Below are 16,033 nucleotides of genomic sequence, written 5' to 3'. Positions count from 1 at the left end.
GTATACTAAATATAATCGACTGTACTGTTCAGTAGATAATGCTTGCCAACTCTTAATATGCTTTAGTTCATCAAAGATACAAATGCATATTTAAATTTGTAGTACTGTGTATTCTAAAAATAGAGTTGACTATCAATTGTTGTGGTTACGAGAGGGCGGGATAAGACAAAACCAAGCTACAAGAACATGTGCTGAGGTGGTAAGAAGAAAAGAGGTCAGAAAGCCCCTGGCCAGCATCCAGTAAGTGTAGCCATAGCAGTGTAAGCATGGCTGTCCTGCTGCTGGGTACAGGCTCGCTCATACAGAGCTACTCGAGTGCCTGTACGCACATCACAGTTAATCCACCCACCCACAAGCCAGAGTTGACAGTGTGGATTGCCTTTTGAGTACCAGAAGGGTGAGTTCTCTTGCCAGTGGCTTCATGAAAGTAACAAGGATTTGAATGCTACTTTTATCGTAAGTGATGCAATATTCTAAACCTCCCCTAATTCTTTTTGTATTTTAGCCTACCTTAATTTTTATTACTGTGAATTTTTTCACTAGTGAAGATAGTTAAATCCCAATAATAAACTGTCTATAGTTAAAGAGCCTGCAGTTTTGATCTCTTGAAGATGGGTATAGAAATCCCTTCTTTTTACGCAATCAGGCCAAAATTACTGTTCTTCTAATTTTAAGATTCTGCCTTCAGACCTTCAGATAATCACCAGCTACCACAGATTTTGTTGAAAACTTTATTAACGTAAAAGAACTGATCCTTGCTATGTAGTTGATAACCTGTAAGAGTGAAGGCCTTTTGTGAGATATCTCCCAGTTATAGCGTAACTTGTGCAGAAAAAAGATACAAAGCTTAATGCTAAGTTAAATTTCTAATATGAGCATCACTAATTTTTTTTCCTTGTACAGTAACAGTAGCTGATTATATATCGCGAGCTGAATCTCAAAGTAGACAGAGAAACCCTCCGAAGGAGACGCTAGCCAAAACCAAGAAAGAAGCGGTAAGAGTATTTTAAATGTACACTTCCTTTACTTCCTTTTTCTTTTTCCTTGCAGTGAAACAGTAAAGAATGCTTGATTTAGGTCACTTCCGTTAGAGTACTCTGAGGTCAAGAATACATCATGAAAAGGTTGAGAGTAAACAGAATCGAGCAGTAGCTCGCAGAATATAGTGTTAATTTGCAGAAAGCAGAGGAGACTTGAGTAACTGTTTTAGTGTTCAAATTAAAGGACTTAGTAAATATAGTATTTTAGAATACCTAAAGTAGCATTGCATGATAAAATGCAAACATTCCTGTTGCAAGGTTGCTGTGAGCCAGAGGGAAATTGACACTTTATTTTGATGTTGTATTGTGTTTTTACTGAATTTTTAATATCCTGTTTTTATTCTTTAAGGCAAAAGACGCAATTGATGAAAACTGCCCTTCCGAAAAGGCAGTGAATGGTCCTGCTACAACTGCTGGGGATGAGCCTTCTAAATTACAGCACAGTCCTGATGAAAAGAAAGTTACTGTTCAAGAGGAGGGAAATAATCAGGAAGAAGCAGTGCTGAATGGTGTTTCATAAACTGAAGTTCCTAGTTTACAGTTCTTCTACATTACATTTAAAATAGTGCTTGTATAAGCTTGCCAAAGATAGAATATGGATCGCCAGTCTTGACACCGCACTTTCAGTTCCTCCATTTTGGAATACAGAAAGGGGAGGGATCCTGAAGAAATCATATGTTAAACATACTTTGACACCTACTGTGTTATAAATATATCATCAGATGTGCCTTGAGATAGTATATGTAACATTTAAATAAACAAAATTGCTGGCTATAGGAAATGTTATTTTGTTTTCAAAATACGGCAGAGATGTGAGGGGGATCCCTAACATAATACTCTTTATGAAAGCATTAGCTGCTTTTGTTACATTTTTAATAATATGCAACCACTTCTTCACCTGAGGAATACTAGAAAGAAATGCAGTCTAAAATATTTTGCACTGAAATGTAATTTCTCCATTAGTTTAGTCTGGAAACTGGTCTGTTTTAATACATGTTTTTTAAATGCTGTATGTAGAGGAAAAATCTGCAGACCACTGGAATACATTTGTTAAATTCTCATACTCTGCAGGGATACTGGGTGACATTGGCAGTGACTGTTCTACATTGAGGCTTTGTTTGGTTTATTTATTAAACTGTACAGTATTTAAAAATCAAACATAGCTTTAGTTAACACTAAGCTGAATTAGTCATGTCCATTAAGACATAACCTGAACTACTGAAAAGATCAATTTCCAGAAAGTTTATTCTGTATAAACTACATATGTTAGTCCTTAGTAGAGTATTTTTATTTTTGTTTTGGTTGTTTGATGTGCAATATGTTTTTTTTGTATGCTGGTAGTAAAAGAAAATAAACTTTGATCTTCCATCTGTGGACTGTTTCTATCAGAAATTTAAATTGCTATTGACTTAAGGTTTTCAAGCTGTTAACACTAACTGTTGAAACTTACCTGTCAGGCAGCTTGAACCTTCAACTTTTAACAAAAAAAAAAAAGCTTTCTAACATGCTAACCTTGCATTAAGATGATGTAAAACATCAGTTAATGTATCTAAAATGACTTACCTTAAGAATTGCTTAGCATGACTAACATAGATAGGAACTAATGTAGGTGTAGTTTTTGAGAAGCATGATATGCTAACAAATCTTTTCAGGTGCATAAGCAAGAGCAATAATGTAGAAACCAGAAGCAGAAAAAAATCTGGGAAGCAATGGAGGTGTAAGAAGCCAGAGAGAGCACTGCTGAAGTTATACTTATTTGAAAGGAAAATTCTTTTACCTGATTTGGCTAAAAGTGAGAAAGAAAAAAAACAAAAAAAAACCACTCTGCACAGTCCATGTCTCCAGCTGCTGTACTTCATACAGCTAGAGCAGAGTTGTACTAACTAGGCTTAGGTATTTACTTCATTTAAGGATGTATAGTTTTAGTATGACTTAGTGTTGACTTGTCAAGAGTGTTCCCTCCTGGAGAACAAAGTGTTAGAACTCTAAAGTAAACAGAAGAGTCCTCAATGATAGCAGCCACAAGAGTGGAAAACAAATGAGGGGAAAAAAAAGCTGTTTAAAAACAGTCAATGTTACTTGGCAGGAGAGAACTGAAGTAGCTTTCATTCTTTGTAGGCCTTGACAGATGCAAATTGTGAAGCTGCTGCATGGCAATGTTCCAGCTGTGTGTGTGTGGTGGTTTCCTTTTTTTTTTTTTTTTAACCCTGCTTTAAGTTCTATAGTAAAGCAAAATATCCTTTTCTGTTACTTTAAGTTCTAAACATTTTCTTTTTCATACTCTTCCCTTACTGATCTTGAGCCTCTGTTTTAAAAATGTACAATCTTTCCGTAGTGGTGTTCTGGTATCACGAAGTGGCCTAGAACTAGTGTAGAGCAGTACAGCTACAGGGTAGCCAAAGTTCAGGCAGAGGATGTGCGACTACTTAACACCCCTCATTGAAATAGGGGCATGGTTCTGGAAAAATGAAAGCTCCACATTCCACTGTATATTTATGAGCAGATGGTGTTAATGATTACATATGTTGTACAGCAGTTTTACCATAGTTGCAGAAAGGCTGGAAAGATTCCTGGAGCGTGACAGAACTCTTTGGCCCCAATTCAGATACATAAGACAGCTGCTAGTACGTTTGGCTTCATGTAGCCTGGTAAATCCAGCTCAGGTATCTTGGTTTTATGTAATTGGACTAGAATAGTTCTGTGAGACAGGACCTATAGTGATCTAGTCCAACTGCCTGACCACATCAGGGCTAACCAAGAGTTGGAACATGTTTTTAAGAGCCCAATCCAAATGCTTCTTGCATGCTGACAGGCCTGGGGCATCGACCACCTCTAGGAAGCCTGTTCCAGTGTTTGACCACCCTCTTGGTAAGGACGTTTTCTCTAAGGTCCTGTCTGACCCCCCTGGTGCAGATTCGTGCCATTCCCATGCACCCTGTCCTCAGTGACCAGGGAGCAGAGACCGGTGCCTGTCTCTGCGCTTCCCTTCCTTGGGACGTGGCAGAGAGCAGTGAGGTCACCTCCCAGCCTCTTCTCCAGAGAAGAGGACCTGAGTGTCCTCAGTCTCCCCTCACAGACCTGCCCTGCAGCCCTTCTACCAGCTTTGCTGCCCTTCTCTGGATGCTCTCAAGAACAATGTTTGGGGTGAGGCTGCATCAACACTAAACACAGCCGGACAGTCACCTCTTCAGGCCGGCTGTGGTGTGCTTAATGCACCCCAAGTGTGACTTGCCCTCCTGGCTGCCAGGACAGCTGCTGGCTCTCACTGAGCCTGCTGCCACCAGCACCCCCAGGTCCCTTCCTGCTGAGCTGCTCTCCAGCCACTTGTCTCCCAGCCTGTGCCGGGCGTTGCTCTGCCCTGTGCAGCACCAGGCATTCGTCTTCCATGAACGTCAAGCTGTTGATGGCAGTCCAATGTGCCGACATACCGAGATCCACTGCAAGGTCTCTCCTCCCTCCAGCCACCTCCCAGATTAGTATCATCAGCAAAACTGCCAAGGGGGCATTCAACTCCTGTATCCAGATCACTGATAAAAACATCAAACAGAACCAGCCCTAGTGGTCATAAGCAGGGTCAATACCAGTGATGTAGCCATCCTTTTTCCTGATTTGACAAATGCAAACTTTATCACATGAACCATAACTTCGTAGTTAATAATGTGTAAAACTATAGTACTTGTTACAGATTGGTAATTTATTGCCATAAAATCCATTAAAAGTTGGAAACTAACAAAAAATATGGGATCTTCCAGATCCATCAGTAACACTTAAGAGCTGAACCAACCTTGTTTTTCACAAGGCAAAACAACTGAGTACATTCAGTTTCTTCAACTTTATTTCTTCAATTAGAAACAACCACGTATCTGTCCTGTATCTTCCTGTCAAATAATTCCTCCTGTTTTTTTCCACCCTCTCCCTAGACTGTTTTCATCATGCTAACTTTGGCATATGAAAGAACAGCAGCATGAATTTTAAACATAACTAGATTAACAAAAATTAGGTAATGGCATGTCAGCATCCAGTAACATGCAAGAAATTTTGGCCAAACCAAATCAGTGGCAGCTTCTACCACATACTAATGAACAGCTTTGGAAAACCTTTAAGCCTCACTCCCTCAGACGTTTCCCAAAAAGCAACTAAGAATTGATCAGGGAGGGAAATACCTCCCCACATTCATTTTTCAAGCCTCATTTGTGTCAAGTCAAAGATTGACATCAGAACTTGCCTTAAGCTGTTTATAAAAGAAAAAAAAATCACTTAAACAAACAAACCCTATGACTTTAATCTCCAATTCATTTTTTAGCTTGGTCTTCCAGTAAATCTTTAGCTTCATTGATTTTGGCTGCTACATATGGTGAACCACCTAGAAGAAAGATAACCTCATGTCACACTAGATGAAACAAGTATTTTGGGTTTTTGGTGCATACAAGAAGTAATGAAGTCACTTTCAAGGAGGCCATTTCACCTTTTAAGCGAGGATTAAAAAGTTAAATGCCAAGCAGTAACAAACAATTCTGACTCAATGAAGAACACAGAATTCAGAATAGGCAGAGGTGCCTACTTTAAGCATAACTAGATTCTGAGCCTTCGGAATGCCACAGGCAGCAGCGTTTTGTAGTTTAGTCTTCGACAGAAGCAGAAGGCTCAGTTCTTGCCATATAGGACCAATTTCCAATGAATTCATATCAACTCAAACTCACATGCTAAATATAAAGTACACAAAATACTCTGGTCTTTCACCTAAAATTAAGGTGATTTTAAGTCTCAGTTTAACAAATCTTATTTTAATCAGATACACACAGAAAAGTGCAAGCATCAGTTGACCTGCTGAATCTGTCTGCTTGCTTTAAACCATTCAAACACAAGAATATGTTCCAAAACTGCACAAATTTGGGCACTCTAAAATCTGTTTTCACTTTTTTTTCCCTTTTAGTAGCCAGCGTATTGAAATGTCACTTCCCACACAGTTCAGTTCATGGGTAAAAATATGTGTTAGTTGATGAACGTGAATTATTTTTACTTACCTTTATCTGGATGATTTAGAAGCATGATGCGTCTATGAGCTTCTCTAATTTTACTTCTGTTTGCTGTAGGGCTAGTTTAAAAGACAAAGAAAAACTAACTTGAGGTAACCTCACAAAATCCCCCAGATTAAAAAGATATCTCAGAACAATAAGCACTCTGCCTTGCCCAAAGAAATCTTTGATTTAAATCTATGCTTTTCCTTTTCCTATTATTACGTATAACATTTAAGTTCTGGGCAGGGTTTTTTATTTTTTTTTCCAATATATTGCATGCCCAACAAGACATGCTATAAAGACATCCACACACATCAGGAGGTGAGAGAAAAAAATAAAAATAGGGGCAAATTTTCAAGAATATTTTGGTAACGACCAAGTTAACAGCATTTATACTGACACAGCAGTACTAGATAAACTTGTGTATTTGGTCTTAGACTCTAAGTTTTGGCAGGGAAAGCTACTCCTCTCTCAGACATTCTAGAATAAGTGATGAATTTACACGCAGGAAGTAGGTGTGCAGCACTTTCACACAGGATCTGAAATTTAACGGAAGTGACAGCAACCACAAGTGAGCAGCACAACCCTGTTCCCCACACAGAATCAGCCCCAGGTCTTCATGAAAAAGGCTTCGAAGTGGAAATTTGAATGTGCTGCTTGGGATTTAGATGTATGGAAGTCTAATTAGAGTTAGCTTGAAGCACACTACCATGCAGCAGAGAATCCCAAATAAGTACAGTAAGTCCTGAAAAGACACTCCGTATTTCCTGGCTTGACAGTGACATTTCCGGGGGAAATGGCATAGGACAGTCTTGAGCACTGAGTATCCTCCTTTTTACCTTTCATTTATAACAAATTTCCTTTTACCTCACTCCTAGTATTAAAGCTGCTTCTCGTTTAGTCATTTTGGGTTCAAATCCACCTCTGTAATAACCACGGAAGTCCTGGAAGGAAAAGTGTGTTAGTTTAGAATACAGTGATTATGTAAGCTTAACTACATCAGCTAAAACAACTCATGATTGCCTTAGCAGCTGCTGAGCTTTTTGTGAAGCTTCCTTTGCACTTGCAATAAGAAATTCAGGTGAAGCAGAGTACTGTAACTTAAATTAATAGTTAAACTTGCCAGAATAACCTCTATTAGTCAACTACCATCAGAATCGCAGATTGTTATTAGTGACAAAATTATGTTTAATTTTAGAAGAAACAATACTATACAGAGACAACAGTCCGCAGCTACTTCATTGAGTACACTTTCAAATAAAAAGATGCCATTGATAAAAACTTACAGGTTTCGGTAGATTCTGAAGTGCTTGTTTTACTTGGGGCTCCATTTGCTTCATAGCTTTTAGTGCATAACGTCCTGAAAGAAATTAGCGTTGAACAAGACTAAGTATGACGTTTCATAAAGGCCTGGCAATTCAGTTTGACTAATAATTTATGGATTAAAATATGGAATAAGGATTTTTTTGGACATAAAAAAATGAAGAGATTTTATTTTTTGTTTAACTACTGCCACATTTCTCATTATAGGCTCTCAGCAGTGTCCAGCACCAGCTGTTACAGTGCACTGGCGCTGAAGCAGGCGTTGAACACATCCACAAACCTGCAAATCCAGCTGCTGCGATGGTCAGGCCAACCGCCACCATGGTACTGGCCTACACAGGAAACAAAAGTCTTTGTTTACCAAAGAAAGCGAAACAAGACAACACAAAAACACAAAACAAGGCTGTCTCTGGAAGCGGGCACCATCAGCCCACAGCCGCCGGGCAGGGCTGCGGCGGGGAGCCGGGACGGGGGCAGCGGGGCCGGGAGGGATCCAAGGGGTGCTCCCCAGCGCCGCAGCCCCTCGTACCCGTCCTCCAGGGCCGTGCCGAGGGCAGCGGGCTCCCTGCAGGCCGGGCCGCCCTCCCGGGGCTCGGGAAGGGCCGGAGCGCCCGCGGCTCCCGCAGCGCGGCCGGGCCCGCCGCACTCACCATGGCCGCCGCCGCTGCCGCCCGGCCCTAGGCCCCTCAGCGCTGCCACCGGCCGGGCCGAGCTGGCGGAGGGCCGAGGCTCGTCCCTCGGCCCCGGGCCCCGCCGCACAGCCGCCACCGGCTGTCGTAAAGCGGGGCGGAGCGGCGGCTGTGACCGCCCCGCCGGGGCTGGGCCGGGCGCTGAGGTGGCCGCGGGGCGAGGGCGGCCCGAGATGGCGGCTCTGAGGCAGGGCCTGGTGCAGTGGGGCTGCCCCGGCAGCGTGACAGGCGGCTGTGCCTTGTATAAAGGAGCGGTGACGTGCTCGAGATAACGTGTGCCAGACTCGTTTTTTTTTTTACAAAAACCCATGGTTTATCTCCCGTCCCTGTGAGGAGCGTGTGCCCCGTCCCATTTTCCTTGTCTTCTGTCCGTCCCACTGAGCTCCGGCCTGCTCCTTCTCGGTCCCCGAGCATTGCCGCCAAATTCGTGGAAATTCCACTCAAATGGCGCCCTCCCTGCCGGGCTGGCACGGGAAGGACTGGCCACGGGGGCAGCAGGGGAAATTAATGCAGGCCCTGGCTCCAGACAATCTCACTAGGCTGATTGTTGAAGATTACTACACAGTGAGGGTGTGAGGGTGAACTGCACATCTGGTACTTGTATTTGAATAATATTGATAATATAATGGTGACACTATATTAACAGCATAGCGCTGCACGTAGCAGAGTGTCTGTCAGGAGTTCCAGTCAGAAGCCATGGTTTTGGAAATGGAATAACTTGGCCTGCAGGAACATGCCAGCCTTCAGCACTGAGCTGCTTTTTCAAATGGGTCACAGCTCTAATTACAGCTGTTCCATGTTTAATTTGCAGGAATTAGAAGCTTTCGTGTTACCTCAGTTCCTCTGTTGGTGTTCTCAGAGGCACCTGGAAAATGAATGCGCAGTGTGGTCTAAGAGCTGGTCACTGGTTAAGACGCTTGTAATTTTGCTGGTTCTTGCAGTGGAAAATATTTTTTCTTCTCCTATTTTAGCTCTTATGAGCGCTGAGTGCATGTCGAATACATTGTAAGTTCAGTTTGAGTGTGAATTGTTTTTTTCACTTAAATTTCAAGTGCCTGACACAATGTCTTCTGAGATGTTTGGGGGTGGTCTCCTATTTTCTTCCTTCCCTGTTATTCAGGCAACACTACGTTAAAATAATCTGCTCACTTTTAAAGATGATGGAAAAAAGGTTTTGGATGCATAAGGTGCTTCCACAAAGCATCTCTAAGACTCTCATGAGATGGAAATAAAAGGAAACTTTGATAAAGTGATGGAGTCCCCTTGTTGCAGAGCACAAGGCCCCTGCCAGCCTGTGAAAACTTTTCAAATATGGGACAGGGAGCTAGCAACTGAAAAACAGCTGGATGTTTGCTTTATTTATAATAATTAATAAATAAATAAATAAATAAATAAATAAATAAATAAATAAGATGTAGGGAACTACAGGCTTGATAGCCAACTAGAGTTTCTTCATATAGGGAAGAAAATTAGGTTTTAAAATGGTTTCCTCTTTTTGTCTGTTCTCTATTCAAAAAGGGTGTAGAGCAGTGCAAGCTAGTGGCTTTCCTGAGGCATTATCAGTGATTTCATTTTTCCTATCATCTAAAACAAGTAAGAGAGTGGGAATCCTTTCCTGTAATTTATTACATGAGGTTTGGTTTCCATGTTGTGACAGAACCTTTTGTGGGGCCCAGATCCTTGTGGCTTTTGAGAGAAAGCTGTCCCAAATGGGACTGCTGTTGTCTTTCTTTCCTCACTTTGCCCAGCTCATGTCAGGAAGGACTGGAAACTGGTCACAGATGGAGTGTTGCAGGTTTATACCTACTGGATCTTTCTATTCTGTTTTTACTCCCTGAGAGGATCCGAACTTCATGTCTTCCCACTATTCTGAGTTCCCTATTAGAGCCAAAGAGAGTGCTAGAGGTGTTCCAGCTGATGGCACATGGGCACGTTGTATGGGACGAAGACTTAGAGCCAGCGATACAAAATGCCACGTTTGCTAAGGAAGACAATATCTGGGGGGCGCCTCCCGCCACCTTCTGAATATGGTCTCTTCTCTGGACTTTTGTAGCAGCCACGTGCCTCTAGGTGGTACGGGATATATTAAATACTCCTCTCCCTCTGAGAAGCCAAAGGAAGAACCACTGCTTGCCCTTCCTTGGCACTGCCTGTCTCCAGACTGCATTGGCGCGGGTGGCAGCTGATGTAGCCCTGTCCTGGCCAAGGTACTGAACTGCTGCCACTAGACTTTCCGAATGTGCATCAGAGTTAAGAAGTCTTCTGTGCAGAAGTCTGCAAATAGCTGCTCTGAGGCTAGTCCAGATCTGTTTCATTTTCCTCCTTGGCTGCTCAGGAAACCTGAGTGAAGTACAGTAAGGGACTGGATGTTTAAATGCTGTCAGTTCACATTTAAACACAAAATCAGTTCACATTTAAACACAAAATTCGAGAGGCAGGAGACCTTTTCTCCATTAACACTAGTGACAGGACCCGCGGGAACGGGGTTAAGCTGAGGCAGGGGAAATTTAGGCTGGACGTCAGGAGGGGGTTCTTCACAGAGAGGGTGGTTGCACACTGGAACAGGCTCCCCAGGGAAGTGGTCACTGCACCGAGCCTGGCTGAATTTAAGAAGAGATTGGACTGTGCACTTAGTCACATGGTCTGAACTTTTGGGTAGACCTGTGCGGTGTCAAGAGTTGGACTTGATGATCCTTAAGGGTCCCTTCCAACTCAGGATATTCTATGATTCTATGATTCTATGATCAGTAACTGCTTGTGTGTATGAATATTTTTGATAACAAGTGCTTGAAGGATCAGACCTGTTTCTGAAACTGGAAGATTTATGAATTTTTACTTAAATATAGGTTGTACTCTCCAGAAACTACTTGTCTAGATGCCCCTGTTGGCAAATGGTGTCTTGCCAAATGCTGAAACTTGATTTTGTGCAGGTTCTGTACATAAATATTAAGGTGATTTGTTACACAACAGGTAGCTTGGTGTATTTTAAGCCATGGTCCTTCAAACTACTACAGCTATATAGCATACAGCTAGAGCTTTATGGAAATGCTGGTGGCCATATAGACACCGGGGCATGCTGCTGAAATCATAGCTATTACTGCTGATTTCTAGGAATTAGGAAGCAGGCATCATAAGGAGTATCACAATCAAACAAAAGCAGAGAACGCAGAAAACCTCACAGAAATACTTGTTTTCTACAAACAGAGCTGGAAATGCTCTCTTTTGCCGTTGGAGTTTCCATTTATTTAGAAATCGGAATTCTGCTCTGTTTGCTTTATGGGTTCATTTTATAGCACCTTATTCCTCTAGGTCTTCTCTCTGTCAACCTTGTGCTGTTGTGCAGAGGATCATTCACAGGGAAAAAGGAATAAGCTCTAATGGGCACAAATTAAATAAGTACACTGCAGTTTTTATCCCTTTTGAAGAATGTCTGTTGTTTATTTTATTTTATTTTTATTTTTTTTTGAAATCAGAAGGAAGGAAAAACTAATGAGTTTTTTTTAAAATATCCTCCCAGCTGGAGTATACAACCTTTTATTTCACTTACTGTGTTTCTAAACTGCTCCCTTTATATTTTCCAGAGAAACCCTGAAGCTTTTGTGGTTTCTTCTGTCAAGAGTTTCATCCTAGTGCTGTCTTAAGGTTTTCCACTCGGCTAAGATACCTTCTGATAGAAGATGATTTCCTTTTATAAGCTTTGTCTTACTGGACCATCCAAAGCAGACGCATGTAGAACATAAGCAAACTTCTCCATTAAAATGGACCATTTCTGCAGAAACCTGGTAATAAATACTTAACCATGCCTTCTACAAACTGGACAGCAGGTCACATAGTAGTGCATTAAGAAGGTTTGTGATGTACCTGTTCAACATCTATATAAGGCTGCTAAACATTTTTGTAAGTGAAAATTGAGGTTATGTGCTGCAGCTGTTGTCCTGTGCACAGCCGATCCTCATGCTTCTCTGTTGCTTGAGGCTGCAGCTATACCACGCTCCCTGCTGTGGCTGCACCAACCTGCTCAGAGGCTCACCCTGGGGCATCGAGGTGAAGAATTTCTTAGGTGCTTTTAAATGTTTTATTCTCCCTGGTTTTAGAACACAATTTATTTATATTTTAATATATACTTATAATAAAAATAGGTAGAAATTCTTGTTTATTTTATTTTATTTTCTCCAAGCTTTTTTCCTATTTTTTCCTATACTCTACTTTCTTTGGCTATACTAGTCTGCCAATTATGTTTCACATCTTCTTTCTTTTTCTTCTCGTTTATTCTTTTTGAGATTTCATTATTTCTTGTGTCCTAAACATCTGTACCAGAATACAACACTGTACTGTCTCACCTGTGGCTAAATTACCTTGGTGTTTGTAGCATCACTTTGTCTTTAAATTGATAATCATAATTATTAGAGCATAGTGTGGATGACACTAATTGTAAACTTAGATTCACTCACTTGGTAAGAATTGTTATGGGCTTTTTAAAATCAAACAAAGCAGGATTTCACTGTAATTCGATGCCAGCTATGAACTGCGTATGTGTGGCTGGTAGTACATCTGTGTTCACAACAATCATAAGAGAATCTGCCTTGCAGTGGCATTATTTGGCTTCCCAGCTTAATTAAAAATCAGATAAGGTTTCAGGAAAGCAATGGTGAGGCAAGGTCTGTAATTGTTAGTAAATTAGTCACAAAATTCCCTGAAGATTAACTAATTAATACAGCATCTACATGTGCACTTTCTCTCTCAAAAGTTTCTAAAGTCCAGTTTGCTACTTACCATCTTTTACGCATGGTATCCTGCAATACACTTCTCCATAGGGGAAAAAGCAATGAGATAATACTGAAGTGTTTACCAGGGACATTATATTATTTTTGGTTTTGTGTTGATTATTACTGTCAAGCTTTCCTTTTGAAATACGTATTCTGCCAGTATTGGTGCTGAAACGTGTGTCTGTGCTGTGAAACTTTATTAAGTACTACAAAAACAAGCTTGTGCCATTTTTGGCAAAGAAATTGAGTAAAGCCTTTATTTGCACTGCCTTAATGAATTGTAGTGATCAGTATCTCCTCACAATGAAGGTCTTGATCTTAGGTTTCCCCCACTTGGAGATTATCACAGGATCAAGGCCTAAACCATCTGTCTGTCAGATAGGCCTTGGTCCCTTTATACACTGTGGGTTCAGGTGTGCATCCTAACTCCTACCTAAAGATGACAACTGAAGTGTCAGTGTTATCAGCCAGGAAGGAAAACTTGAGCAGAGCACGGAAGGCAGGCGAGGAGGAAGAAGACAGCTATGAGCACTGGAGGAGGCTGCAACAGCACTCCTCACCCATGGCTTATAAGAAGCTTTCTCTAGGCATTAAGTGTTCTTCTGAGGAGATTATGGAGGGTTTTGCAGCTTTGGTGGTGGTAATGAGGTTGAAATTTGAATCTGAAACTGTAATGCACAGGTACAGGTGATGGAAGCAGTAATGGGCAGCGCTGTTTTTGTGTTTTGCGTTTGGTTTTTATGTTCCACTACACAGAAAGAGAATCACTGAGTTAGGTGGAACCTTCCAGAAGGAGGAATCACAGAATCACAGAATTTCTAGGTTGGAAGCGACCTCAAGATCATCGAGTCCAACCTCTGACCTAACACTAACAGTCCCCACTAAACCATATCCCTAAGCTCTACATCTAAATGTCTTTTAAAGACTTCCAGGGATGGCAACTCCACCACTTCCCTGGGCAGCCTGTTCCAATGTTTAACAACCCTTTCGGTAAAGAAGTTCTTCCTAAGATCCAACCTAAAACTCCCCTGGCGCAACTTTAGCCCATTCCCCCTTGTCCTGTCACCAGGCACGTGGGAGAACAGGCCAACCCCCACCTCACTACAGCCTCCTTTAAGGTACCTGTAGAGAGCGATAAGGTCACCCCTGAGCCTCCTTTTCTCCAGGCTGAACAAGCCCAGCTCCCTCAGCCGCTCCTCGTAGGACTTGTTCTCCAGGCCCCTCACCAGCTTTGTCGCTTTGTCCTTGTTCCTTTTCTTTAAAAGCAGCTGGTGACATTTCGAGAGAAGATTCGAGACTGCAGGCAGGATAAGAAAGGAGTGAAAGAAGCACAGCAAAGTCCAGGGAGGCTTTTGCTCAGGCAGGGAGATTGCTGCAAGGCCTAGCAGGCATAGAATCAGGCCTGCAGGTAAAGGAAAACTTCATAGGGATAATCCTGGAATAGTTTCAACTCACTCATTGAATTAATTGAAATTTTCCAAGCGTGGAAAACACAATCCTGTTGATTATATAATGGACAATAAATAATTTGTATACAACCCTTTCAGTTGTTCTGCCTTGACAGGATTATTTGATAAAGGTGCTGCTGCAAGGCTGGCATCAGTAGAACAAGTGTTCAGTCACATCATGATGTATCTGCAATGTTGTAAGTTTATATGTTTCCCAAAACACGTAAAGTTATCTGGATTTCATGTAGGAAGAACTCTGCTCCTTGGTGGACTGCTGTGAGGAAAGGCAGGAGGACGAGTATCCAGGGGAGCAGGCCCAGCCAGCACAGGTTCATGAAAGGCAGGTTCTGCTTGTCCTAGCTCATCTCCTTCTATCATTGTGTGACCAGACTGGTAGGTGAGGGAAGGGCTGTTGATATAGCCTACTTAGACTTCAGCAAAGCCTTTGACATGGCTTTGTATTCTCCTGAAGAAAACGGCTGCCCGTGGCCTAGACAAGTACACTCTTCTCTGGGTAAAGAACTGGCTGGACGGCTGTGCCTAGTGGGTTGTGGTTAATGGAGTGAAGTCCAACTGCAGTCCTGTTACAAGTGGTGTTCCCCACTGGTACTGGGGCCTATCTTGTTTAGTACTTTATTGATGACCTAGGTGAGGGGATAGAGTGTGCCCTCAGTAAGTTTGCAGATGACAGCAAGTTGGGAGGCAGTGTCGATCTGCCTGAGGGTAGGGTGGCCCTTCAGAAGGATCTGAATAGGCTGGACTGCTGGGCTGAGGCAAATGGGATGAGGTTTAAAAAGGCCAAGTGCTGGGTCCTGCACTTTGGCCACAATAACCCCATGCAACACTATAGGCTTGGGGCAGAGCGGCTAGAAAGGAACTTTCTTTACTAGAAAGTAAAGAGGACAGGAACCTGGGGATGTTGATCGATGCTTGGCTGAGCTTGGGCCAACAGTGTGCCCAAGTGGCCAAGAAGGCCCATGGCATTGTGGCCTGAATTAGGAATAGTGTAGCCAGCAGGAGCAGGGAGGTGATCGTCCCCCTGTATTCAGTTCTGGTGAGGCCACGCCTTGAGTATTGTATTCATTTTTGGGCCCCTTGCTACAAGAAAGACATCAAGGCCCTGAAACATATCCAGAGAAGGGCAAGAAAACTGGTGAGGGGTCTGGAGCACAAGTCTTATGAGGAGCGGCTGAGGGAGCTGGGGTTGTTTAGTGTGGAGAAGAGGAGACTCAGGGGAGACCTCATTGAACTCTACAACTTCCTGAAAGGAGGTTGTGATGAGGAGGGGGTCAGCCTCTTCTCTCAGATAACTAATGATAGGACTTGAGGAAATGGGCACAAATTGCACCTGGGGAGATTTAGATTAAATATCAGGAAAAACTTGTTCTCTCAAAGGGTGATCAGGCACTGGAATGGCCTGCCCAGGGAGCTGGTGGAGTCACCGTCCCTGGTGGTGTTCAAGAATTGCCTGCACCATTTCTCAGGGCAGTTTCTCTGGTCCTTTATTTAGGAGTGTGTCTAATTTGTATAAATCCTTGATTATTTGCTTAGCTGTGGGGCTTTGATAGGAGTGAATGAGCTAAACATGTTATGACTTCAGCACTGAGTTTACAGTGACATTTTCTTTAAGTCTAAGAAATATAATAACAAATTTTCCCTCAGCACTCATTCTGCTTCTTAATTCAGTGGTATTTTCAATGTATATGTGAATTGCGTATTCGTACTAAATTTACTTTCATATTCACAAAT

General features: G+C 42.2%; 2 protein-coding genes across 3 annotated transcripts in view; one reads left to right on the top strand and one right to left on the bottom strand.

The window, feature by feature from the left end:
• Positions 1-2,408, top strand: part of FXR1 (FMR1 autosomal homolog 1) — a 29,378-nt gene extending 26,970 nt beyond the window's left edge. For both annotated transcript variants that reach the window (XM_084291819.1, XM_084291818.1), the window contains exons 16-17: positions 904-995; positions 1,390-2,408. In XM_084291819.1, the coding sequence (XP_084147945.1) occupies positions 904-995; positions 1,390-1,560 (263 nt within the window). In that variant the 3' untranslated portion in view covers positions 1,561-2,408. The remainder of the gene's footprint in view (positions 1-903; positions 996-1,389) is intronic.
• A 2,305-nt stretch (positions 2,409-4,713) lies between these two features.
• On the bottom strand, positions 4,714-8,169 carry DNAJC19 (DnaJ heat shock protein family (Hsp40) member C19). The gene is made up of 6 exons (XM_084291751.1): positions 8,032-8,169; positions 7,662-7,713; positions 7,345-7,418; positions 6,926-7,002; positions 6,065-6,135; positions 4,714-5,403 (listed from the first exon to the last, which is right to left on the bottom strand). The coding sequence occupies exons 1-6, from the start codon at positions 8,032-8,034 to the stop codon at positions 5,333-5,335; spliced, it is 348 nt and encodes a 115-aa protein (XP_084147877.1). The 5' UTR covers positions 8,035-8,169; the 3' UTR covers positions 4,714-5,332.
• Between the last annotated feature and the right edge of the window lie 7,864 nt (positions 8,170-16,033).

The sequence above is a fragment of the Netta rufina genome, assembly GCF_964035555.1.
Source record: "Netta rufina genome assembly, chromosome: 9".
NCBI classification, from domain to species: Eukaryota; Metazoa; Chordata; class Aves; order Anseriformes; family Anatidae; genus Netta; species Netta rufina.
This window is presented reverse-complemented; position numbering and strand designations above follow the sequence as displayed.